The following is a 25,312-nucleotide window of genomic DNA, read 5'->3' as shown; positions in this document are numbered from 1 at the left end:
TCAGTCTGATGCGTGGTTACACCCGATTGCATGGTACGTAATCCCAGCGCGCGCCCGTAGGGCGCGCAATCGTTTTTATTAAATAAAATGAGGGTGGGTCTTATAATCCGTTTTAATGTTAGCTTTCCTGGGGGTGGCGGTGATGGAACTGGATCACAAGGTCGCTACTTTAAGAGGCCGGTGGCGACGTCAGGATTGGGGTACTGCTGCGGTGCCTGGGTGCTCATTAGATGTCAGAGCCAGTAAGAGGACTCCCCTTTCCCATTCAGTTCCCTACGGTGGGTTTCTGGAAAATTACGACCAAACCCAAGATCTCGATCTGCGCATGCATCGACTCCGGTGGCCATTTTCCCAAAGCCCACCATAGGGAACTGAATGGGAAAGGAGACTCCACTCACCGGCATCTAATGAGCGCCCACACACTGGAGCATCTCCGCACTCCTGTGGCAGCGACCCTACCTCCTGTGACACCGCTGCACCACCACCGACCCCCTGGTAAACGCACTTTAGATTATAAGGCGCACCCCCATTTTCCTCCCAAATTTGGAAGAAAAAAGTGTGCCTTATAATCCGAAAAATACAGTAAATATTTTCCTTTCCTTATGTTACATTTCAGCCTTTTTTCATTGTTTGTTAGTCTCTGTTCACATCACATTTCAGTCTTCCATCAGACAAAACAGTATGTTGGTACCAGTGCCGATGAAAGGCTCCGTGGCGTATGGGCGTATGCCCCATTGTAAACAAAAAAGAAAAAAAGCATTCATCTCGTTATTGTGATGGTCAACGTGTGACTGGACACCCCGCCTCCAGCAGGGCGAATTTCTAAGGCACACTTGACCCTGGATACACCGCCTCTTGCAGGGCGAATTTAAATAATATAATGTGTAGCCAGATACACCACCTTCAGCAGGCGAATTTCAGAATTACACGTATAACTGGATACACCGCCTCCAGCAGGGCGAATTTAAATAATAAAGGGAAACACCAGGGAAACTGATACAAAGGAGGGCCCTGCGATAGGGAACGGGGACGTGGAGACCTCCTGCACTCCCCTGAGTCTCTACACTCCTAACGATCCCTAGGCTGGTTCCGCACCGGGCGCCGATCAGGAACCTAAAAACCCTAGCTCGCCCTGCACCTAGCCCTTTCTAGTGAAATGGACGGTGCAGAAACTAATCCCACCACTGCACTGAAACACACCAAATGAAAGTTACAAAACAGGGGTAACACCACTTAGCTTTGCTCTGTTGCTCTTGCTCCCAGCAACAGAGTCCATCACCAGAATTCAGCTTCCACCTGAAGCTACTAAACCAGAGCTCTGCCTGAGCTGCAAGGAACTCCTCTCTGTAGTTCCTTCCTCCACCAGACTTGGTTGGAAATGAGCAATATCACCAACAGTGAGTGAGAGAACAAGACGCACCTATATAGTTAAACCAGAGCAATCACATCTGTTAGTGATAATCACGTGCACTAAACTAAAGAAAGCAGAGTGCAATGACCCTACAGGCCACCGGGTGCGAAACTAGAACTGATATCATCACAGTGCAATGACCCCAATGGCCACCGGGGGCAAAACTACCTTAAAGCCAAAGGCTTGAAGGAAAAAAAAGGTTACTAGTGCATTTATCTGTCATAATCCAACCTGGATCGTGACAGTTATATCTTATTTTGCTGCATGCCTTTACATAGAAAAGCCTACTAGGCTATGAATTCCTATATAGTAAGTAAAACAAAGTATGCCATTATATTCCACCCTGACAGACGTCAAAAGGACATTCTTGTAACTTCTGTCAGGGTGGAATGGAGCCCGGTAGATTTGCTTTGCCAGGATATATGGCAAACGTAGGGCTGAAATGCAACATAAACACAAATTTATGTGAACAGTGAACACTATCCACAGTGGGAAAAAAAATATTTAGTCAGTCACCAATTGTGCAAGTTCTCCCACTTAAAAAGATGAGAGAGGCCTGTAATTGACTTCATAGGTAGACCACAACTATGAGAGTCAAAATGAGAAAACAAATCCAGAAAATCACCTTGTCTGATTTGTCAAGATTTATTTTTCAAGTTATGGTGGAAAATAAATATTTTGTTACCTAAAAACATGCAAGGTTTCAGGTTCTCACAGACCTGTAACTTCTTTTTTAAGAGGCTCCTCTGTCCTCCACTCATTACCTGTAGTAATGGCACCTGATTGAACTTGTTATCAGTATAAAAGACACCTGTCCACAACCTCAAACAGTCACACTCCAAACTCCACTATAATGAAGACCCTTGATCTTGGGCTTCATGCAAGATCTCACCCCGAGGGGTCACAATGATCACAAGAACGGTAAGCAAAAATTCCAGAACCACACGGGGGAACCTAGTGAATGACCTGCATAGAGCTGGGACCACCGTAACAAAGGCTACCATCAGTAACATACTACGCCGCCAGGGACTCAGGTCCTGCAGTGCCAGACTTGTCCCCCTGCTTAAGCCAGTACATGTCCGGGCCCATCTGAAGTTTGCTACAGAGCATTTGGATTATCCAGAAGAGTATTGGGAGAATGTCATATGGTATGATGAAACCAAAGTAGAACTGTTTGGTAGAAACAAAACTTGTCGTGTTTGGAGGAGACAGAATGCTGAGTTGCATCCAAAGAACACCATACCTACTGTGAAGCATGGGGGTGGCAACATCATGCTTTGGGGCTGTTTCTCTGGAAAGGGATTAGGACGACTGATCCGTGTACATGAAAGAATGATGAGGCCATGTATCGTGAGATTTTGAGTGCAAACCTCCTTCCATCAGCAAGGGCATTGAAGATGAAACGTGGATTGGTCTATCAGTATGATAATGATCCTAAGCACACTGCCAGTGCAAGGAAGGAGTGACTTCATAAGAAGCATATGAAGGTACTGGAGTGGCCTAGCCAGTCTCTAGATCTCAACCCCCTAGAAAACCTTTGGAGGGATTTAAAAGTCAGTGTCGCCCAGCGACAGGCACAAAACATCACTGCTCTAAAGGAGATCTACATGGAGGAATGGGCCAACATACGACCAACAGTGTGTGCCAACCTTGTGAAGACTTACAGAAAATGTTTGACCTCTGTCATTGCCAAACAAAGGATATATAACAAAATATTGAGGTGAACTTTTGTTAATGACCAAATACTTATTTTTCACCATAATTTGCAAAATAAATCTTGCCAAATAAGACAAGGTGATTTTCTGGATTTGTTTTCTCATTTTGAATCTCATAGTTGTGGTCTACCTATGATGTCAATTACAGGCCTCTCTCATCTTTTTAAGTGGGAGAACTTGCACAATTGGTGGCTGACTAAATACTTTTTTTCCCACTGTATGTGCCAGGAATGGTTCCGGCACAATGCCAAATGTACCCCTGACACAGGCCAAAAGCTTGTCTGGTAATGCACTCATTTGTATGAGCTGCAGGTAATACTACATGTCCCTTGTAACAGCCTTGATTCTTGAAGGTTGCAGGAGCCAGACCTTAGTTGATCGCCTAAACCAAGGGTAATTAATTTTCCCCAGTGGCCACATGACATACCCTGAGTGTTGTGGAGGGCCGAACCAATAGGCTGAAATTAATTCTACTCATTATTAATATTAAAATTTATAATCATTTTATATTTTTTTATATTTATATAATCATTTACAATATTAATATTGTATCACTTAATATTTAGCTGAATTAAATATGCACACATCCATTTATATAGCGTATGAGCCCGCACACAGCCCCCTATATACCATATGAGTCCACACTCAGTCCCTTATATACCATATGAGCCACTACATAGCCTCCTAAATACAGAATGAGCACCCACATAACCTATATACCGTATGAGCCCCATATAGCCTCCTATATACAGTATGAGCCCCCACATAGCCTCTCTATATACAGTATGAGCCCCACATAGCTCCCGTGTATACATGAGCCCACACAGTCTCCTGTATACAGTATGAGTCCCCACATAGCCTCTTATATACATTATGAGCCCCACACAACCTCCCTATATACATGAGCCCCCACATAGTTCCCCTAGATACAGTATAAGCCCTATATGCTTCCTATATGCATACAAACATCCCATACACATGAAAAACCAACAAGGGCACATACCTCGTTCTCGTTCCCCTGGCATTTTGCTCCTGTCTCCTGTGTACTGACTGAATGCACAGCTGATGCGATGAAGTGACGCCATCGCGTCTGCTGTCTCTCACATGCTGATTGCTAGAAAATGGAACCGGCAGCTCCATCCTCTACCAATATATTCACCGCTGTCTGAAACCCAGTGACAGGCGGTGGATAGACGGAGGGCAAGAGCATGGTGCAGCTTGTGGGCCACTGTTTCAGCTCTTCGACAGTCTCTGGTCACAGTTTGCCCAGTTCTTGCCTAGATGGAGGTCTTTGGCTAGAAGTTCCTCTACTGAGGAAGGGCTTTCTCCTGTGCACCAACTCTTTTAGAAGTTTGGACTATTTATAATTTATGTGTTAGGTTTGTTTATCTTCTTGGTCTTGTCTTTTTTCTATTTGCTTTTACTAATTGCAGAGTGGGAAGATTAGTGCAGAAGGGTGGTAAGGAACAAACACGTTAAGTACATAGTTATTAATCTAAAGTGTATTGGTGCACACTATTTATTGCAGTCCTATGTAAAAGCTATCTCGATATGCAAAAAATACAGAGATAAAATTATTTCAGCTTTTAGTAAATAAACCTTAATGACTGTAAAATACAAAGTTCTGAGACCCCATGCTAGATAACCTCTTATTGTCAGTGAAGGAGAACATTCGTATTTACATTTACATACTGAAAACTTCTAGAGAGCCAATTCTTGCCACAAACCTGGGTTTGCTAATATTGAGAACAGTGAACTAAAGTGTCTGAACTCTACTGGGCATTTGACTTCTCTGGTATATTGCATCAAACATTAGTTTGGAAGTTTATGTTCAGCTCACGGAGATAGAAATTGATGGCAGCAAAATATCTCACCAAATGGAGAGAGGACATAACAAGTGAAGGAAAGAGGAATCCGGTATATCTTGTCCGCTGCCGCATTCCTCTTTATTCATTGGAATAGACGTTGTCCGGATGGAGCATATGTTGTTCTAAAACGTCTATATAATGTTCGGCATTGATAGCCTTTCACAATGTGTAAACTGCCCATGCCATAGGCACATACCATCCAAGATGCAGGAACTGTGCGCTGATAACAAGTTGGATGGTCCTTCTCCTCTTGAGTCAGCAGAGCAAGGTGTCTTTGGTTTCCATAAAGAATTTCACATGGTGATTCATCTGACCACAGAACAGTTTTCTTTTCATTTTGTCTCAGTCTACTATAAATTAACTTTGGCCCAGAGAAGACAGCAGCATTTCTGGATTATGTCGCTATATGGCTTCTTCTTTGTATAATAGAGCTTTAACTTGCATTTGTGGATTAAATAGCATCCAATATTAACTATCAGCCTTGTCCTTTCTGCACATGGATTTCTTCAGAATCTCTGAATCTTTTGATTCTATTATGTGTTGTAGACGAGGGATATTCAAAGTCATTGCAATTTTATGGTGAGGAACATTTTTTTTAACTTGTTCCACAATTTTTTGATGCAGTTGTTCACAGATTGGTAAACCTCTGACCATCTTTGCTTTTGTGAGGCTCTGCCTCTCTAGCATGCTCCTTTTATGCTCTATCATGTGAGTTAGTTGAAAATTTATGCTCTAGCCGAGAGTCATCAGAACTAGTGATGAGCGAGCATACTCGTTGCTCGGATTTTCCCAAGCATACTTGGGTGTCCTCTATTTTAGTGTGTGTCGAAGCAGCTGCATGATTTGCGTCTGCTAGACAGCCTGAATACATCCTTAACAAACAGGCATTCCTCATATGTATTCAGCCTGTCCAGCCATGCAGCTGCATCGACAAAAACTAAATCTCCGAGCATGCCAAAATACTCGGAGGACACCCGAACCAGCTCGGGAAAACCCGAGCAACGAATATACTCGCTCATCACTAATCGTAACCACTGACCTTTCAGAATTTTGTTAACCCTGTTCCAACATTTTGAGATGTGTTTCTGCCATCAATTTCTAAATGAGTGGCTTTTTTTCAAGTAAAGTAGGAAAAATGTCTAACTTTCAACTCCTGATCTGTGATCTATGTTCTGTTATGAATAAAATATGACCATTCCAAATCATTGCATTCTTGTTTTCTTTACATTTTGCACAGCGTCCAAACTTTTTGGGGAATTGAGGATGTACATGTTTGACAATTCTTTTGAATGGGCACCTGTATTACCACATTTCTCATGTAGTGGCCACTACAAAAAGAGTATGCGATTGCCTGCAGCTTCCCTTTTCAATATTAACTGCTTAGTGGAGCAGTTGAATCAATGAATATCAACTTCTTCCCAGCAGGCCTTCACTTTATAGAACAGGTTGTCGTTTAAACTATGCAGACTTTATTAAACGGAAACTGTACTTTCAGCAAACCTGGCATAAATCTAGAGTGTTTGCAAATGTAAGAAACCTTGCAATATATCTTAGTGGGAAAATACGATTTTTTTCCTCCACTTATGAGACACTTCTTCCCCTCCCTGCCTCCTGAACGTATCATCCACTCTGGGGAAAAAAAAAGATGAAATCCATCTTCCTCAAGAAGAGACGGACTGTCAGTACATTGATGTGTCAAGGGGAAGGAGAGATGAAGTGAGGTGCAGAGTGAGAAAACAGGCTGAGACAGACACAGAAAGATTGCGCTGAGCTCTCTGACAAGTATTTTACCTCACACCAAAGCTGAATTCACATCCGCACAGCTCAGTACTGCTATGTAATTTCCTCCATGATGCTGCTTCTCTCTAAGTATTAACTAAGGCCTAAAGAGCAGGAATGCATCCCCTTATGCTGAACTAAGAATGGTAGCGATTCAAAGGTCTGCAAAAAAAAATTTTTCAAGAGCTGTTTTGGTTATTCCACGTAATCTTTGTTTTTGAGTGCGCTGAATCCAAAAATGACCTCCGTTTTGTCATAGGACATCACGTTTTCTGACAATTTAAGTAACTATGTTAAATAAGACAATACTTCAAAATAAATGAAAATAGACTCAGAAAATTAATTTTTTATTACAAATGTTTCATGAAAATCATTTTTTTAACTGCAATGAGCTCACTAACACACACTAAAATCGATTCTTCTTCCATGTGAGGCTTCTCTTGATACAGTTACGCTTGTGAGTAGCATCTGTAATGTCTCTCTGAAGCGTCCAACAGTAGTCTGCCATCATTGTAATGCTCCATCTTCCCTAGTATCTTCTTTCCATCTCTTTAATGTTCTGCTGGAATCGTTCTCCTTGCTCTTCACTCACAGCTCCCAAATTTTGTGGAAAGTTGTCAAGTGGGAATGGAGGAAATGCACTTTCAAACTCATCAGGCAACCTAAAGCTTGAAATGCTTTCAGCATTCGTCTGATGATTTTTTTGTAGTCAGGGTCTTTGTTATTGCCTAAAAATTTCTCTACGACCTCTTTAAATGCAATCCACCCTTCTTTTTTTAGGATGCGTCATGGTATTGATAAACTCTTGATCAGCTATAAGCCTTCGAATGTCTGGTCCGACGAACACACCTTCCTTCAATTTTGCCTCCGAGAGGCCTGGAAACTTGGTGACCAAGTATTTCAAGCATTCTCCATCTTTTGGAAGTGATTTTATGAATTGCTTCATCAATCCCAATTTGATGTGGAGAGGTTGTTATGGGGAGGAACCAAAGTCCAGTGATTTTGTCGGTCTCGACTGTCCCATAGACACAGGAAACAAGGGTATTTGGTATACCCAGTTTGTTGCTCGAGCAGCATGCACAAGACTTTCAAATCCCCGCACACTTGCCAACCGTGGTCTTCATATTTAAGTTTACGAAGAACCAATTCCAAGTTCTCGTAGGTTTCCTTGAGGTGTACGGAATGTCCTACAGGGATAGAAGCATAAAAACCGTGGTTGTGGAGTAAAACTGCTTTGAGACTTCTTTTTGAAGAATCTATAAAAAGACACCATTGCGCTGAATCATTTTGGATTTTGAATTGACCCATTAAACCTTCGACATCGATGCAATAAACCAACTTATCTTCCTGGGCAAAGTAAGGAACGAACTCGTCTTCACGATGTCTGAACCATGAAAAAGACACTCCTGGCAACAATAAATTCTTGCTTTTGAGCCTTGATCTGAGTAACTCAGCGGCATCTTTGGGAAGATTCAAGTCTCTTACCAAATCATTCATCTCCTCCTGGGAAAACAGTTTTGGTCTTGTATCATCTTCAAAGTCAGAACTTGATTCATCATCTGGTTCAGGTATGACTCCCCCTTCATCTGAGCTAGTTATCTCTTCCAAGGTAGCAGGGGCCTTGGGTACTGGTATATCTGTGCCATGTGGGATGGGGCGAATTGCTGAGTGAATATTAGGGTATGAAATGGAATGCTTCCATTTTGAATTATACCCTTTCACATCGCATGAACAAAAGTAACAATCTTCACTATGGTTCTTTTGCTCTCGCCATACCATAGGAATCCCATAACGGAAAGCTTTTTTCTTACCCTTGAACCAATTTCGGAGGTCCTCAACACACCGTTTGCACACTTTATGAGGCGCCCAAGCTTTATCTTGTTCTCCAAGCTTTAGTCCAAAATATGCGAAGTATACTTTTTTCACAAAGTCTGTAATATTCAGCTGTTGCTTCAACACTGTATATTCACCACAAATGTAACAGAAACTGTCAGGCGAATTAATACATTTCCGCTGAGCCATAATGCTAATTTTGGGAAACACGGTCGAATATGACGAGCTAACATGAACTGAGATTAAAAAGTGTGAACAGGCGAGAACCAAGATAAAACAATTGAAATAAGCCCGGGCATGTCAGAGTCCGCTCGTTCAGCTTGCAACATGTTGATGCTGGTTTCATTAGCTCACTCTGCAAGTTATTTTCTTTGAAAGTTATATTTTTTGGGCATTGTATATCTTCAATGCATTGATGTGAATTAATTAATAGTAATTTTGACTTTCAAAACCCTAAGATAAAAAAAAATTGAGAAAAAATTACTAAATTTGAAGAGAATTTTGCATTTTGTGGCAAATCCTGACGTCCAGGATTTTTTTCAATATTTTTTTCGTTTTCAGCACACCAAAATACATGGAAATTAGATGAAATTAATCAAACAGCTTTTTAGTCGCAGACCTATCAGGTAGTCTCTGCCCACCTGTTCCGAATTAACTGCAAATTAAGAGAGAGGGGCTGCCGAGGAAAAAACTTGAAAATGCAGGATGCAAGTCATATAACGACCAGAAACAGTGTTATTCCTAATGCACACACACAGGACAGCCTATTCTGAAAAGTTTCTTGAAAGTACGGTTACCTTTTAAGTTTGTAATCCCCTTTTACAGAATTTAAATAGGTGAAACTTTCCTTGTTGGCTGCAGACTGAATGCTCTCACCAATTAAAGGTGTTGGACTTCTCATTGTACAGGACGCCTATTTAATCTACATGGACATGTTCTAATAGGGCATTTGAAGGCGCTAACTCTTTTAATCATACTTTAAGTAAAGGACTGGTTGTTGATACTGAGGTTTGTCATAAGGGCTGGGCTGTAGCAACTTCTCTTTTTCAATGAAAGTAAGATGATTGTCACTATTACAATGTAAAACTGTCATAGTTGCTAAAACTGTAGCATAAAGTGTTTGATTAAAATATAAAGCAACGCTACTTACAAAGTTTGGGTGTGGTCATATTCTAGCATTCATATTCTGATTAAAGGATCCGATCTGTACTAATGATCCTTGGTAGAGATCTCTCACAATAGTGCCATCTTCAGGTGAAGAAAGTTACTGCATCCTAATAATAATACTGAGGACCCAAGTTTTTTATTATGGCTTTGATACATGCTAATTAACCGTAAATACATCACATCCAAGTACTAAGAGTATAGGAATAGAAAATGTATCAATGCTCTGTTGTCTCCAACTCGTTTCACAACTATAAATCACAGCAATCTCCTGCCCTTTGGGTTTCAGGGCACGCTGAGAGCTGTAGTTGTGAATTATCTTTAGTCTTGTATGTTGGAGATAAGTAATATTGATGGTCTCTTGGCTGAACTCTGATGCAAGTCATTTTTAGAATAATTCAGACAACCTTAGTAACTTTATGACTTCACTATTAAAAGAATAGATGGTTCTATCTAATTTTTCTTCAGGTTTCAGGTCATGAATTCTGAGCTTATTACTTTCTTAATATATCATAGCTTCATGTTTTTGATACAGAGCTTAAAATTCATTTAATAGACATACAAGTAAAAAATAAATACACTTTTGTCTGCCCATAGTCACCACTAGAGGGAGCTTACTGCACATTCTATTCTCATTGGTTTGAGTGTAAAAAATAATAAGTATGCAATATGCTCCCCCTAGTGGTGGTGCCAATCAGACAGAATTCTGTCATATAACTCTGTATGGAGCTATGTATCACAAAATAGTGCTTTGGCTGCTATAAATTTCTGGGATATTAATCAGCACAGAATTTTGGACCTTTTATGGTTACACATTCACTTTGAGCTTTTTCTCTCCTAAATTCTTCAGACTTCTTACCCTCTAACCGTTATTTTTCACTCTCTCTTCTCACTTCCCTACGCTGTTCCATGTGACTGGTCTCCCCCCCTTTCTTTGTCCTCTCATTTGTTTCTTTTCAAATCGACTCAATCATGCTTCCCTTCATCCTTTCCGCCTGTGCTCATTACTGACTTGCATGCCAATCCTTTTCGATACGGTTCTCCCTGTGTGCATCCATTGTGCCCCTTTCTGCCTTTTTAGAAGTGAAAGCTCTCAGGCAAAGAAAGAGTAAGTACTGGACTTTATATGCCCTCTTTACTCATCAGCTCTCTAGTATAATGCATAGATGTAGATCTATAGTTAGCTAGATGTGTGCTGACGGAGTAGTTTTTACTAGATGTAAACTATTTAGTGGAGATTTGGGGTGAAGTTCTCCGGCCTCCTAGACTTCAGGGAGGGTCTGGTGGGAGAACCTCAAGACTCTTGGATGAGTTCACGTACCTTTCTATTAATGATGCTAATCCTGACACCTCTGCTCACCGATGGACTGACCATTAGGGCAGTGCTGAGGGTGCATAGCCAGTGGGAACCCATTACCCCTTTCTCATTTATATGGCCCATGACCTTGAAAGCCATAAGTGTTCTTCAAATGCATTTTAATAACTCAAATTGAGTGCATCATAGCTATGGAGATTGATAAGGGGCCTTTGACCATTAATGCCCCCAGGGTTCCGGATCACTATCAGTCCTTCCCTATCTGCTACATAATCAATTGTAAAGAGAAGCCTAATAGAAAACAGAACATGTTTGCAAGTATTTAAATATTTAAACCTATTTACTTTTTTTTTATTTTTGCGTTTTCTTGACTTTTCTTTAACAGAAATTCTTTAAGAATCTGTTAGATGTCCTGTAAATAAAAGTACTAACATGATATCATTTGCAGAAAAGTGTAACAAAGTTTGTAAATACTCATCTTCTTTACTGATATTTACAGCCTGTGTTAAAGTCCAGAGCTGCATTCACATTTCTACAGCAATCCCTGCTGGAGCAGTGTCTTCTAAGAGCCCTGGTGATTTCTGTTTAGTCTATTGAACCGTAATATTAGAGTTCAGCCAAGAACAAGGTTTGTGTCTGTCCAATCTTTTGCACACTGTTTTCTTCAACAATCAAAAAATGTGAATGCTGCTCTGGAGTATAATTCAGGCTTTAATTTATGGTGTTTAATTTACTACTTTGATCAGTGTTAGTTTGATCAGCGTTTGTTTTTGATCTAAACAGCATTTGATTGACTTAAAGCAGCTATGCATATAGACTATATGTAGATCCACATGTTAAAGGGGTATCAGTATATGTTCTCTACATAAAGTAAGAGCCCTTCAAGATGTGAGCAGAGTAAAATGAGCTGCTGGGTTACACTTATATCATGGCAATCAATTAATTGCTTGGCCATAATGGAGGAACTACATCAAAAATACTTACAGGGATGATTACATGGAGCAGTATTTTGCAAAACTCATCAAGGAGTAGGCTACGTGCCCATGGCCATCCCTTTTTTTGTAATATGGCATGGCCTGCTATTAGCCTGTATTTACTCCTTTTTACTTCTAATAATAATTAATTTTTATTTCTTTAGTGCCAACGTATTCAATGTCAACAACACTTTATAATTCAAATTGGTTGAATACATAGTCACCATACGGCACCCCCCCACATAATTAGACCAGCCGGGGCTCTATTGCTACTGCCTACAACATAACTGCTGGCACTGGCATCTAGTTCCTGGCACTGTAGTGCATGTGCATAACAATATAACGTCTTCTTTCTTATCAAGGTGGATTTGTTATGCTGCAGATTAAATATTCACGTTCTATTATTATTTGTTATGACGCAGGGGCTTTTGTTCATGATTTTAAATATTGATTAGGAAAGGCTTGCACCTGTCACACCAGTAATATACTACCTCTGAAATAACTGGCAGCTGTCTGCTGTGAATTATTTTGGATAGCCTGCGGGTGTGGTAACACTTGGGAACACCTCACCCGCAGCTCACATGCACAATGAAAGTAACAAAAGCTGTAGAGAATAGAAGGTGGATGCCCACACCTGCTGTAAGGATCCCAGATAGTCGGGATGCCCACACCTGCTGTATGGATCTCAGACACTCGGGATGCCCACACCTGCGGTATGGATCTCAGACAGTCGAGATGCCCATACCTGCTGTATGAGTCCCAGATAGTCGGGATGCCCACACCTGCTGTATGGATCCCAGCCTCTTGGGATGCCCACACCTGCGGTATGAATCTTCGACAGTCGATATGCCCACACCTGCTGTATAAATCCCAGACAGTTGGGATGCTCACACCTGCTGTTTGGATCCTTGACCAGGGCTGTGGAGTCGGTAAGCCAAACCTCCGACTCCAACTCCGAATCCTCAATTTCCATGTCTCCCGACTCCAACTCCGTCTCCATGACTCCGACTCCTTCATACCAAGGGTGTGGAATCGGTAAGCCAAACCTCTGACTCCAACTCCTCAACTTCCATGACTCCAACTCCGACTCCACCAAAATGCACTCCGACTCCACAGCCCTGCCTAACACTCAGGATGCACACACCTGCTGTATGGATCCCAGACAGATGCCAACATCCGCTGTGTGGATCCCAGACAGTTGAGATGCCCACACCTACTGTATGGATCCCAGACAGTTGAGGTGCCCATACCTGCTGTAAGGATCCCAGACAGCTGGGATGCCCACACCTGCTATAAGGATCCCAAAAAGTCGAGATGCTCATGGAGCACCCCGCGGGGCCTGGGGGTACTCGGTACCGGGCCCATCGACTTCCATGGGGGACGGTGTCACGGTGGCGGCGACCCGGTCCGTGGCCCAGAGGCGTCCAGTAATAAAATAGGGGAAAGTTGTGTGGTATTTTTGTGATAAAAATAAAGATAATGTTTATAGATGGTGAAATACGTGACGCCACCTGTGGTATTCTAGTCAGAGGTGACCAGCGCTGCGGTGTTGCTTCTCTGGGATGGATGTTGGGCGCAGCTATGATGTTGTAGCCCTCCACAGGTAAGGCTGTAGTCCCAGGGCAAAGATGTTAAATAAATAGTAAAAGTGGCTGTAAACGTTGGGGTGCAGATAAATGAGAGAAAGACACAGAGAGGTGCAGTTTCTTTACCTTTTACTGGTAATAGGTTGCAGTCCGGAGTACCACATACAGGTGATGGAATGAGTCCGGCTCGCCTGGAGGCATTCAGGGAATCCACCTTGCCAGGTGGGGATTTTGGACCTTCCTTTCTGTGCTATGTGTGTGGTCTCCGCTGTATATAACTATGCTGCGACCCTCTATTCATGATGGTTTCACTAACCTGTACGGATGTGAGCGTGAGCCTATTCCACGGGTACCGTTCTCTTCACCGTCGGCCCCGGGCTCCTTATCCGCTGCCGTGCCATCAGGTGATTAATGTGCACAGGAATTTACAATCCCCTGTACTTTCAGATTCGGCTATCAGGACTTACAGTTCCTGTCAGCCTAGGACTCTGATGTCCCTTTTCTCTTTATTAGCGCTTCACTCAGAGGTCTGCTATATGCAGTATTTTAGCTTCCCTAGAGTCTCTCAGTCTCTGCTCTTGTCCTTTCCGTCTACACACATCAGCTCTGCCTATTGAGATCCTCACCGATCAGCTCCCTGTCTTGAACTGACAGGATCTTCCAGAAAGATCTCTCTTACCTCACATCCTCACGTTTAACTGTCATTATCATTTTCTCACAGCTCACAGCTGTTTTGTTTCCATGACAACTCCCTCAGCTGACTTCTAGCTGACTCACCAACCCCGTCTGCTGGCCAGAATTTATAAGGCATCTCCCTTTTCTGACCTGCAGCAGGAAATTGTGATTAAATCTATGCTGCCTGGCATGGGGGTCCCTTTTCTGCCTCCAAGCATGACTTCACCTCATAGACGGAGGCAATGTCACTGTGACAACCGGACTCTGGGGTGTCACACCCACACCTGCTGTATGGATCCCAGACACTTGAGATGCCCAAACCTGCTGTATGCTGTAAGGATCCCAGACTGTCAGGATGTCCACACATGCTGTATGGATCCCAGACAGTCAGGATGCCCACACCTGCTATAAGGATCCCAAAACGTCGAGATGCCCATGGAGCACCCCGCGGGGCCTGGTGGTACTCGATAACGGGCCCGTCGACTTCCATGGGGGACGGTGTCATGGTGGCGGCGACCCGGTCCGTGGCCCAGAGGCGTCCAGTAGAGTAAAATAGGGGAAAGTTGTGTGGTATTTTTGTAGTGAAAATAAAGATAATGTTTATAGATGGTGAAATACGTGACGCCACCTGTGGTATTCTAGTCAGAGGTGACCAGCGCTGCGGTGCTGCTTCTCTGGGATGGATGTTGGGCACAGCTATGATGTTGTAGCCCTCCAGGTAGGGCTGTAGTCCCAGGGCAAAGATGTTAAATAAATAGTAAAAGTGGCTGTAAATGTTGCGGTGCAGATAAATGAGAGAAAGACACAGAGAGGTGCAGTTTCTTTACCTTTTACTGGTAATTGGTTGCAGTCCGGAGTACCACATACAGGTGATGGAATGAGTCCGGCTCGCCTGGAGGCATTCAGGGAATCCACTTTGCCAGGTGGGGATTTAGGACCTTAATTTCTGTTCTATGTGTGTGGGTCTCCGCTGTATATAACTATGCTGCGACCCTCTATTCGTGATGGTTTCACTAACCTGAACGGCTGTCAGCGTGAGCCTATTCCACGGGTACCGTTCTCTTCACCGTCGGCCCCGGGCTCCTTATCCGCTGCCGTGCCCTCAGGTGATTAATGTGCACAGGAATTTACAATCCCCTGTACTTTCAGATTCGGCTATCAAGACTTACAGTACCTGTCAGCCTAGGACTCTGATCTATGCTGCCTGGCTGAAAGGATCCCAGATTGTCAGGATGCCCACACATGCTGTATGGATCCCAGACAGTCAGGATGCCCACACCTCCTGTGTGGATCCCAGACACTCAGGATGCCCACACCTGCAACAAAGATCACAGACAGTCAGGATGCCCACACCTCCTGTATGGATCTCAGACAGTCGGAATGCCCACATCTGCTGTAAGGATTCCCTGCCATCGAGATGCCCACTTCTGCTGTATGGATCCCAGAGAGACGGGATGCCTACATCTGCTGTGTGGATCCCAGACAGTCGGGATATCCACATCTGTTGCATGGAACCCAGATAGTTGAGATTGTTGGCATATGCAACAGAAATGGACTTATTGTTTATGTAAAGGAGGACACTTTACACTAGCCTGACAGCAGATGGCGATAGTGTGAAGTTATATGTTTGCTGTAGTGTGAGATGCGAAGCTCTCTTGTTGTAGTTACTTTTACTTTTGCTTTTGACTGTATTATGCCAGCAGCACAGGCTGTGTGCTTCTGAATTCTTATCTCATTTTTACCCATAAGAAGTAAATGCTGTTTACTCAAGATAACTTGCTCAGTGAAGTTCTCCTGTGTACCAGTGGATTCTCAAAAGATACAGTCTGCTACAGAGATGCCCTGCCCACACCTGCTGTTTGGATCCCAGTTGGATCGCCCACATCTGCTGTATGGATCGCAGATAGTTGAGATGCCCACACATGTATGGATCCCAGAGAGTCAAGATGCACACACCTGCTGTATGGATCCAAGACAGTCGGGATGCCCACATCTGCTGCATGGATCCCAGATAGTTGAGATGCCCACATCTGCTCTATGGATTCCAGACATTCGGGATGCCACAACCTGCTGTATGGATCCCAGACAGTCAAGATGCTCACACCTGCTGCATGGATCCCAGATAGTTAAGATGCCCACATCTGCTGTTTGGATCCCAGACAATTGGGATGCCCACACCTGCTGTATGGATCTCAGACAGTCAGGATGCCCACACCTGCTGTATGGATGCTAAACATTCAGAGTTCTCACACCTGCTGTATAGATCCCAGATAATGAAAGTTACATATTTAGTGCATCTCTGAAAGACTTATGTAATGAGTGATGAAAGCCAGTAAGTGTCTGAGGAGCAACTCCAAGTGATTGTCCTGTCTTTGGGGAAAAAAGTTTAGCAACTTTCTAATGTACTTTGCAGTTCAGTATCTCACCATTTTCAAAATGTCCATTTGAAGTGAGTGAAGGTGAATATTTCTATTTTAAAGCTAAAAATCAGAATTCTCTGTGCATCATATGGGAAAATAGTCAGCACCCCTTTGTTCACTCTTGGGTCTGTCAGCCTTCATTTTTGTACCCCATGATGTGTATTTGGTTGGCACTGATCAAAAGAAAAATAAAGTGTAATAATATAGTTCTCTGCAGACATGAAGGGCATGATGTTGGGATCCAGCTTAACCCCTGACTGCCTAATAATTAGATCTGTTTAATCTTATAATAGAAATTCCCTAATTCTTATGATTCTTAGTTTTGTAATTGTTGCACCATAAATGAAAATCGGTCACCGATAAAATGTCCGTAGAGGCAAGGTACCCAGCAGTTATGGGGCCAGTGGTGGGAGTCATGGTGACTACCGGTAGCCACCACTAGAAGTAGCTAACTGGATAATGCTGTATACAGCTCTACTGAGTCCAACTGTAGCTTTGTACATCCATATACAATTAGCTCCCTCTACTGGTGGCTGCAATCAGATAGAATTCTATAAGTTACTAAGTCTGGTAACCATGTAGGTATATTATGAATTAGCACAGAATTGGGAATGAAAATTGCATGGTGGACATTAGCAAAGACTAAGACCCCAATTCATTGTTGCGTTTGCCCTTTTTTTGTCTAGTTTTGTGTGTTTTGCCCCTTTTTTCTGTTTGCGCCCAATTCATTATTCTTTTTGCGCCTTTTTTTAAGTCTCTATTTTTTTTTCACTTTGTAGGCAGAGTCTAGTAATTCCAGGTGTATTTATCAATAGCAACTTTTCAAAAAGTAGCAAAATTCGGCATAACTCCACTCTTGTCATCCCCCTCCACACTTCGAGGTGTGTTTTTGAGTGCAACAAGATTTGGACTCATTTTTTGGCCACTTTTGTTGCCAAAAGTTCAAGACAGGGAGAAAGCCAATTTTTAAAGTTGCGCTTGCATCATTTTGATGAGTTTGGCACCAAAAACGGCAACTGATACTACAAGACAATAAAGGAAAGGGACTTAAAAAAAAAAGTATATGATGAAATGTGACCTTAGTACCTTTGGCAGTACTATCAGTGCAGTTGGTGCCCATTCTAAATTTTACTATGGCTCCAGGTGATATTTCCATAAGCTCCTGCTACCAGCTTGATCCATGAGTGAACCGCCTCTATGATTAACAGTATAACGTTATGTCCCATAGGTACCAAGTCCTTCAACATGATGTCCCCAACAGGAGACAACTCTGAGCTGCTGGCAGAAATTAAAGCTGGAAAAAGTCTGAAACCAACTCCGCAGAGCAAAGGTTTAACAACCATCTTCTCAGGCAGCGGACAGCAAGGAACAAATGTGCGGGTGACATTCATTGCGTATATTTCATTCTATTTTCTTACATAAGTGAAATACAGATAACTTATAATTAATGCCCCTGGTAGGAATGATATTTATACATTTTAAAGTATGGTCTGTGGTGTCCATCTTTGAGCTCCATTTTACAGTTAATATATGGATATCATCCGCATGGAAATGTTCAGTCACTTTTGTGAATATGTTGTCTTATTTTAAAAAGATCCTGAGCTACAGATTATACTTTAGAGCTGCATTCACAGGGGAAATAATTTTCAATGTTAGCTGAGCTCCTAAAAAGTATCTAGATACATTGCTTATACTAATCTTGCTCTACAGCCTGAGTACAGAGCTGCATTCACAATTCTGCATGCATTACAGCATATATACTGTATATCTCAACATTTCCTGCTTGTTCAGTGTCTGCACAAAGCTCAGTCTAGTTAGTTTAAGTCTTTATATTAGTGATCTGTCATGGGAAAAGCTAACTGTCCTCCCCTGCATTCTTCTCTTCCTCACCCAGTCAAGTCTATGGCTACAGGAAAAAAAAATAGATCCTCTATGGATCATTCGCATAACATCTGATTTTTACAGATACATCACAATTACTGACTTAGGGTAGCTGTATTTGGTCTAGCAAATCTAGTTCACTGCTGATTTATAAAACAGATTCCACACAAATGGCGAAACCGATTAAAAAGTGTACGTTTTGTCTTGATGAAAATCGAACAATTTTTTAATACGTTAATATGAACTTATGCTTAATAGTAGCTGCTAATCAAAACCGTATAATGTATGGCACTTTATAAAGTGATACAATTAATGTTGTACAGAATAAAGTTCAGCCCTCCACAGCAGTCCCAGTTTCTCATCTGACTCCTTCTAAAAATTAATTGCTCACTACGTGCACTACACCATCAGAATAATCCATAGTGCTGCACTCGTATATAATACTGGATGTAAAGTATGTACACAGTGACTCCACCTGCAGAATAGTGAGTGCAGCTCTGGAGTATAATACAGAATGTCACCCAGGATCAGTACAGGATAATTAATGTAATATATGTACACAGTGACTGCACCAGCAGAATTGTGAGTGCAGCTCTGGAGTATAATACAGGATGTAACTCAGGATCAGTAATGTAATATATGTACACAGTGACTGCACCAGCAGAATAGTGAGTCCAGCTCTGGGGTATAATACAGGATGTAACTCAGGATCAGTAATGTATGTACACAGTGACTGCACCAGCAGAATAGTGAGTGCAGCTCTCGAGTATAATACAGGATGTAACTCAGGATCAGTAATGTATGTACACAGTGACTCCAACTGCAGAATAGTGAGTGGAGCTCTGAAAGATAATACAGAATGTCACTCAGGATCAGTACAGGATAATTAATGTAATGTATGTACACAGTGACTGCACCAGCAGAATAGTGAGTGCAACTCTCGAGTATAATACAGGATGTAACTCAGGATCAGTAATGTATGTACACAGTGACTCCACCTGCAGAATAGCGAGTGCAGCTCTGAAATATAATACAGAATGTCACCCAGGATCAGTACAGGATAATTAATGTAATATATGTACACAGTGACTGCACCAGCAGAATAGTGAGTGCAGCTCTGGAGTATAATACAGGATGTAACTCAGGATCAGTAATGTAATGTATGTACACAGTGACTGCACCAGCAGAATAGTGAGTGCAGCTCTGGGGTATAATACAGGATGTAACTCAGGATCAGTACAGGATCACTAATGTAATGTATGTACACAGTGACTGCACCAGCAGAATAGTGAGTCCAGCTCTGGGGTATAATACAGGATGTAACTCAGGATCAGTAATGTATGTACACAGTGACTGCACCAGCAGAATAGTGAGTGCAGCTCTCGAGTATAATACAGGATGTAACTCAGGATCAGTAATGTATGTACACAGTGACTCCAACTGCAGAATAGTGAGTGGAGCTCTGAAAGATAATACAGAATGTCACTCAGGATCAGTACAGGATAATTAATGTAATGTATGTACACAGTGACTGCACCAGCAGAATAGTGAGTGCAACTCTCGAGTATAATACAGGATGTAACTCAGGATCAGTAATGTATGTACACAGTGACTCCACCTGCAGAATAGCGAGTGCAGCTCTGAAATATAATACAGAATGTCACCCAGGATCAGTACAGGATAATTAATGTAATATATGTACACAGTGACTGCACCAGCAGAATAGTGAGTGCAGCTCTGGAGTATAATACAGGATGTAACTCAGGATCAGTAATGTAATGTATGTACACAGTGACTGCACCAGCAGAATAGTGAGTGCAGCTCTGGGGTATAATACAGGATGTAACTCAGGATCAGTACAGGATCACTAATGTAATGTATGTACACAGTGACTGCACCAGCAAAATAGTGAGTGCAGCTCTGGAGTATAATACAGGATGTAACTCAAGATCAGTAATGTAATCTATGTACACAGTAACTCCACCAGCAGAACAGTAAGTGCAGCTCTGGAGTCTAATACAGAATGTAACTCAGGATCAGTACAGGATAAGGAATGTATGTGTTAGGCGTTGGGTTCCTGCAGCAGTTCAACAGGAATCCAGAGCCTCACATTCTGTGGTCTCCCATTATCTTTCGACCGCAGGGGACATTGCTCAGCAATCCCGGCTTCCCAGATGTCTTGCCCAGACCTGCTCTGTGGGGCTGGCTATTGCTGCCACCTGGGTCAGCAATGGCAATGCAGGCTGCTCACCAGCAAAGAACTCCAGAGGCTAAGCCCCTCCGTAGCTCTACTGAGCATGTTCACGAGACGATCTCCCATTGAAGGTCGGGAGCCACATGTCCAGGTCCTTCTCCAGATCTGATTGGTCCATCTCAGGGATCTGGAAGCTTCCGGAAGGTCCTGGCTATAAAAGGTTCACATGGTCGCTCGGCCATGCGCTAGTATAGACTCTACTTGCTACATGTGTGAATGATGATGGATGTATGATAGTACGTGTGTGGATAGGGACTTAGTCATAGAGTCAGCGCCAGTCAGTGGCACGCTACAGGCCACAGTGCATAGCATCACCTAACTAGCATCTGACAGTGTACCCCTCCTGGGCACTGTCGCATAGCGGCTGTGTCAGTCGCCGCGCTGCAGTCTGCAGCACCTGTGGGAGTCCGCGGTAGCGATGCCGCACGCACGGTAGGTCTAGACGGACTCTGTCCCTCTGCCTTGGGCCCAGCTCCTGTGACCATATACCGTGCGTGCATTTCTCTGAGACCTGTGAGTCCAACAGGCTCAGTATTTATGTTTATGTCTAAGGCGTCTCTGTGAAGCTAGCACAGTACGCCCAGTGCACACCGGGTGACGTTCAACCCGTGTGCGATATACCGCCATATTGTGCGTCTGCCATTATATAGCAGCAGTTTAACACCTCTGCACAGTGGACCCCGGGTGGCGAACGCACTTTCTATTATTTTATATTTAGTGCGTTCCGCCGTCCCTAACACTATGTACATTGCAATTCATCTTTTTATGTAGACTAATTTTATATGAAAATGTAAATCTTTAGATGCATATCAGTGTTTATTTGTTCCGTTGTGTTCACTGTATGTTGAAGAGAAATAGAAATATAGAGAAATATCTATTGTGAGCAAGCTTCAATATATTATATCGGTTCCCTTCCACATTTAGCACACAAGAAATGTCACATAAGAGATGTAGAAAGCCCCCCGAAGCCCCAAGTAATCTCAGTCAGACTGGATGCTACGGGCACGTTACATGACATCGGTAGCAACCTATCTGTGCAAGCAACCAGCCCAAGGCAAGACATGGGATTAATTACCAGATAGACAAAGATCAAATATGTCTGCATTGATGTATACACTGTATTGGCCAAAATCTTCCCGGGAATAAGTCTATCATCTCACCTTCCTAGTTTCACCCTCTTCATTAGAAAGCTTCTGAGGCCACGTGCTTACCTAAGCCATTACATTTCATCAGGGGTCCATCGATGTTCCACTGAGGGCAAGAAAAGTGCTATTCTTATGATCAAATTGAAGGTCCCCAGAGTACCCCACTATAAGCTGGTGGGGTCTATCAATAGCCATTCATTTATGACAGATATGAATAGGTCTTTTGAGTGATAAACAAACATTTGATGGTAGGCCATCGGTCATACTTGAAATTGTTCATTTTGGACAACTTTGCTCTGTTTATGGCGAGTCTTGAGGACTATATCTAATTCCTAGATCATTACTCATAGACAGCACACACTTTATTTCCTGTAGTCTAGAATGACGGAATTTCATTTGCAGGATTATCCGGCCGCCAGCATTGTATGGTTGTATTTTCTGAAGAATATCTGACTTCTCTATCAAATACAATTTTAAACACAAATTAGTCATTGTGGTGAATTTCCATACACCCTCCATGTTCAAATAGGAAGCTCTTTGTTAGAATGGGGGTACAAACATTATATTGTTACGTAGGTAAGAACAATTTTGTTTTCTCCTGATAAGTCATATCCATACTGGCTACAGATTAGATTGGTCCTGGGCATCACTTTGAGGTGCAAAAGCCATTGATATTGTGATATGCAAAACACAAAATTAACAAACTGAAGCTTTAAAAGGGACGAAAGAAAAACTATTTTTAAATGAAAAAAAAATGGGTGCAAAACCTTCAAAAATGAGGGCATTATTCCAAAGTCAAAGGATGAAAAAAGGATTTTAATTAGCCCATGCATGAGCCAAGCTTAATCTATTTTTCATCATCCGAATTTGGAGTGGTGCCCCCATTTTTTTTTTAGATGGATAGATACAGTGGGGAAAATAAGTATTTGATACTCTGCCGATTTTGCAAGTTTTCCCACCTACAAAGAATGGAGAGGTCTATAATTTTTACCGTAGGTACATTTCAACTGTGAGAGGCAGAATCTAAAAATAAAAAACAGAAAATCACATTGTATGATTTTTACATAATTAATTAGCATTAAATAAGTATTTGATCACCTACCAACCAGCAAGAATTCTGTCTCTCACAGACCTGTTATTTCTTTATGAAACCCTCCTGCTCGGCACTCATTACCTGTATTAATTGCACCTATTTGAACTCGTTACCTGTATAAAAGACACCTGTCCACACAATCACACTCCAACCTCTCCACCATGGCCAAGAACAAAGACCTGCCAAAGGACTACAAGGACACATTTCTAGACCTGCGCAAGGCTGGATTGGACTACAGGGTAATAGGCAAGCAGCTTGGTGAGAAGGCAACAACTGTTGGTGCAATTATTAGAAAATCGAAGAAACACAAGAGGACTGTCATTCTTCCTCAAAAAGGCTCACGGTGATCTGCTATGAAGACACTCAGCATGAACTGCTGTGACCTCATCACTAGCAATTTCCCACAGTCCTGAGGTCACAGGAGTTCAGCCTGGCTGCGAGAACAGCTTCAGTGAATAGCGATGATGTCCCTGATGCTGCGCTTCCTCATAGCCTGACCTGCGCTGAAGTCAGGCTATGATGGAGCGCAGACTCAGTGACATCAGCGCTAGTCACTGAGGTTGCACTGGCAACATCTCCTCATTCACCAGTGTTTTTTCACGCGGGACTGTCGCATCTTAGCACCGTCCAGGTTGAAAAATGTATATCCCACAGATATGGATTACAGTGTGGGACACAACGATGGACAAGTATGGTATATTGATGCTTTTTTTTTATATTTAGTACAGGAGAACAAGGGCTTCACATGGATTAGGTGTGTTTGTAAGTATGTCTGTGTCTTTTTTTCAAATAACGGATTTTTTAATGGGTGTCTGTGTTTGGTTACAATTTGACTATGGGGTTAGTAATGGGGGTGTCTTATTGATGCCTCTCCATTACTAACCTCGGGGCTTGATGTCACCTGAAAAGTGATATCAACCCCCCAACTATTACCCCATATGCCACTGCTACAGGGCAGTGGGATGAGCAAGGCTATGTGCCAGAATTGGCGCATCTTAGAGACGCGCCTTTTCTGGGGCGGCTGAGAGCTGATGTTTTTAGCCGGGGGGGGCCAGCTGTCTGCATAGCCAATGCTGGTTAATTAATTATAGGGGGACCCCACGCCATTTTTTTCAGTGAAATAATCTTTAAATAATTACATGTCCATAATTTTGCACACACGCTATAATAATTGTATTTGTCACTGACCTGTATATATCTACCTATTCTATATGGATTTAATGTATGTAATCCATCTCTCCTATCCTTTTGGATCCTGCAGTGATTTTACAGAAGCCAGCAGATGTATTACCAGCTATTCTTCTATATATCTCTCTCTCTGCAATCTAAATACATAAATATATATACAACTGTAGCAAAAATTAAGAGACCACTGCAAAATGTTCAGTTTGTCTGATTTTTCTCTTTATAGGTATATTATTGAGTAAAATGTAAATTGCTCTTTTATTCTATAAACTACTGACAGCATGTCTTCGAATTTCCAAGCACTAAATTTTGTATTTATTTTCAGAAAATGAAAAATGGTCAAAATAACAAAAAAATGCAGTGCTTGCAGACCTCAAATAATGCTAAGAAAACAAGTTCATAATCATTTAGATACAACAACACTAATGTTTTAACTCAGGAAGAGTTTAGAAATCAATATTTTGTGGAATAACCATGATTTTTAATCACAGCTTTTCGTCTTGGCATGCTTTCCACCAGTCTTTCTCACTGCTTTTGGGTGACCTTATGCCACTCCTGGTACAAAAATTTTAGTAGTTCTTCTTTGTTTGATGGCTTGTGACTATCCATCTTCCTCTTGATTATACTCCAGAGATTTTCAATGGGGTTCAGTTCTGGAGATTGGGCTGGCCATGACAGGGATTTGATGTGGTGGTTCTTCATCCACACATTGATTGACCTAGCTGTGTGGCATGGCGCATTGTCCTGATGGAAAAACAGTCCTCAGTGTTGGGGAACATTGCCTGAGCAGAAAGAATCAACTCTTTTTCCAGGATAACCTTGTATGCGGCTTGATTCATACGTCCTTCGCAAAGATTAACCTGCCCAATTCCAGCCTTGCTGAAGCATCCCCAGATCATCACCGATCCTCCACCAAATTTCACAGTAGGTGCAAGACACTGTGGCTTGTACACCTCTCCAGGTCTCTGTCTAACCATTAGACAACCAGGTGTTGGGCAAAGCTGATAATTAGAC

At 42.3% G+C, this 25,312-nt stretch overlaps 1 protein-coding gene across 2 annotated transcripts in view; it reads left to right on the top strand.

Moving 5' to 3' along the window:
* LOC141074200 (espin-like) overlaps nt 1–25,312 on the top strand; it is a 227,786-nt gene that overhangs the window by 178,428 nt on the left and 24,046 nt on the right. For both annotated transcript variants that reach the window (XM_073561754.1, XM_073561753.1), the window contains one exon: nt 17,969–18,114. In XM_073561754.1, the coding sequence (XP_073417855.1) occupies nt 17,969–18,114 (146 nt within the window). The remainder of the gene's footprint in view (nt 1–17,968; nt 18,115–25,312) is intronic.

Source organism: Dendrobates tinctorius, unplaced genomic scaffold (genome assembly GCF_039654945.1).
Source record: "Dendrobates tinctorius isolate UK_male_01 unplaced genomic scaffold, ASM3965494v1 ptg000326l, whole genome shotgun sequence".
Classification (NCBI taxonomy): Eukaryota; Metazoa; Chordata; class Amphibia; order Anura; family Dendrobatidae; genus Dendrobates; species Dendrobates tinctorius.
The sequence above is the reverse complement of the archived record's forward strand: the minus strand, read 5'-3'. Positions and strand labels throughout refer to the sequence as shown.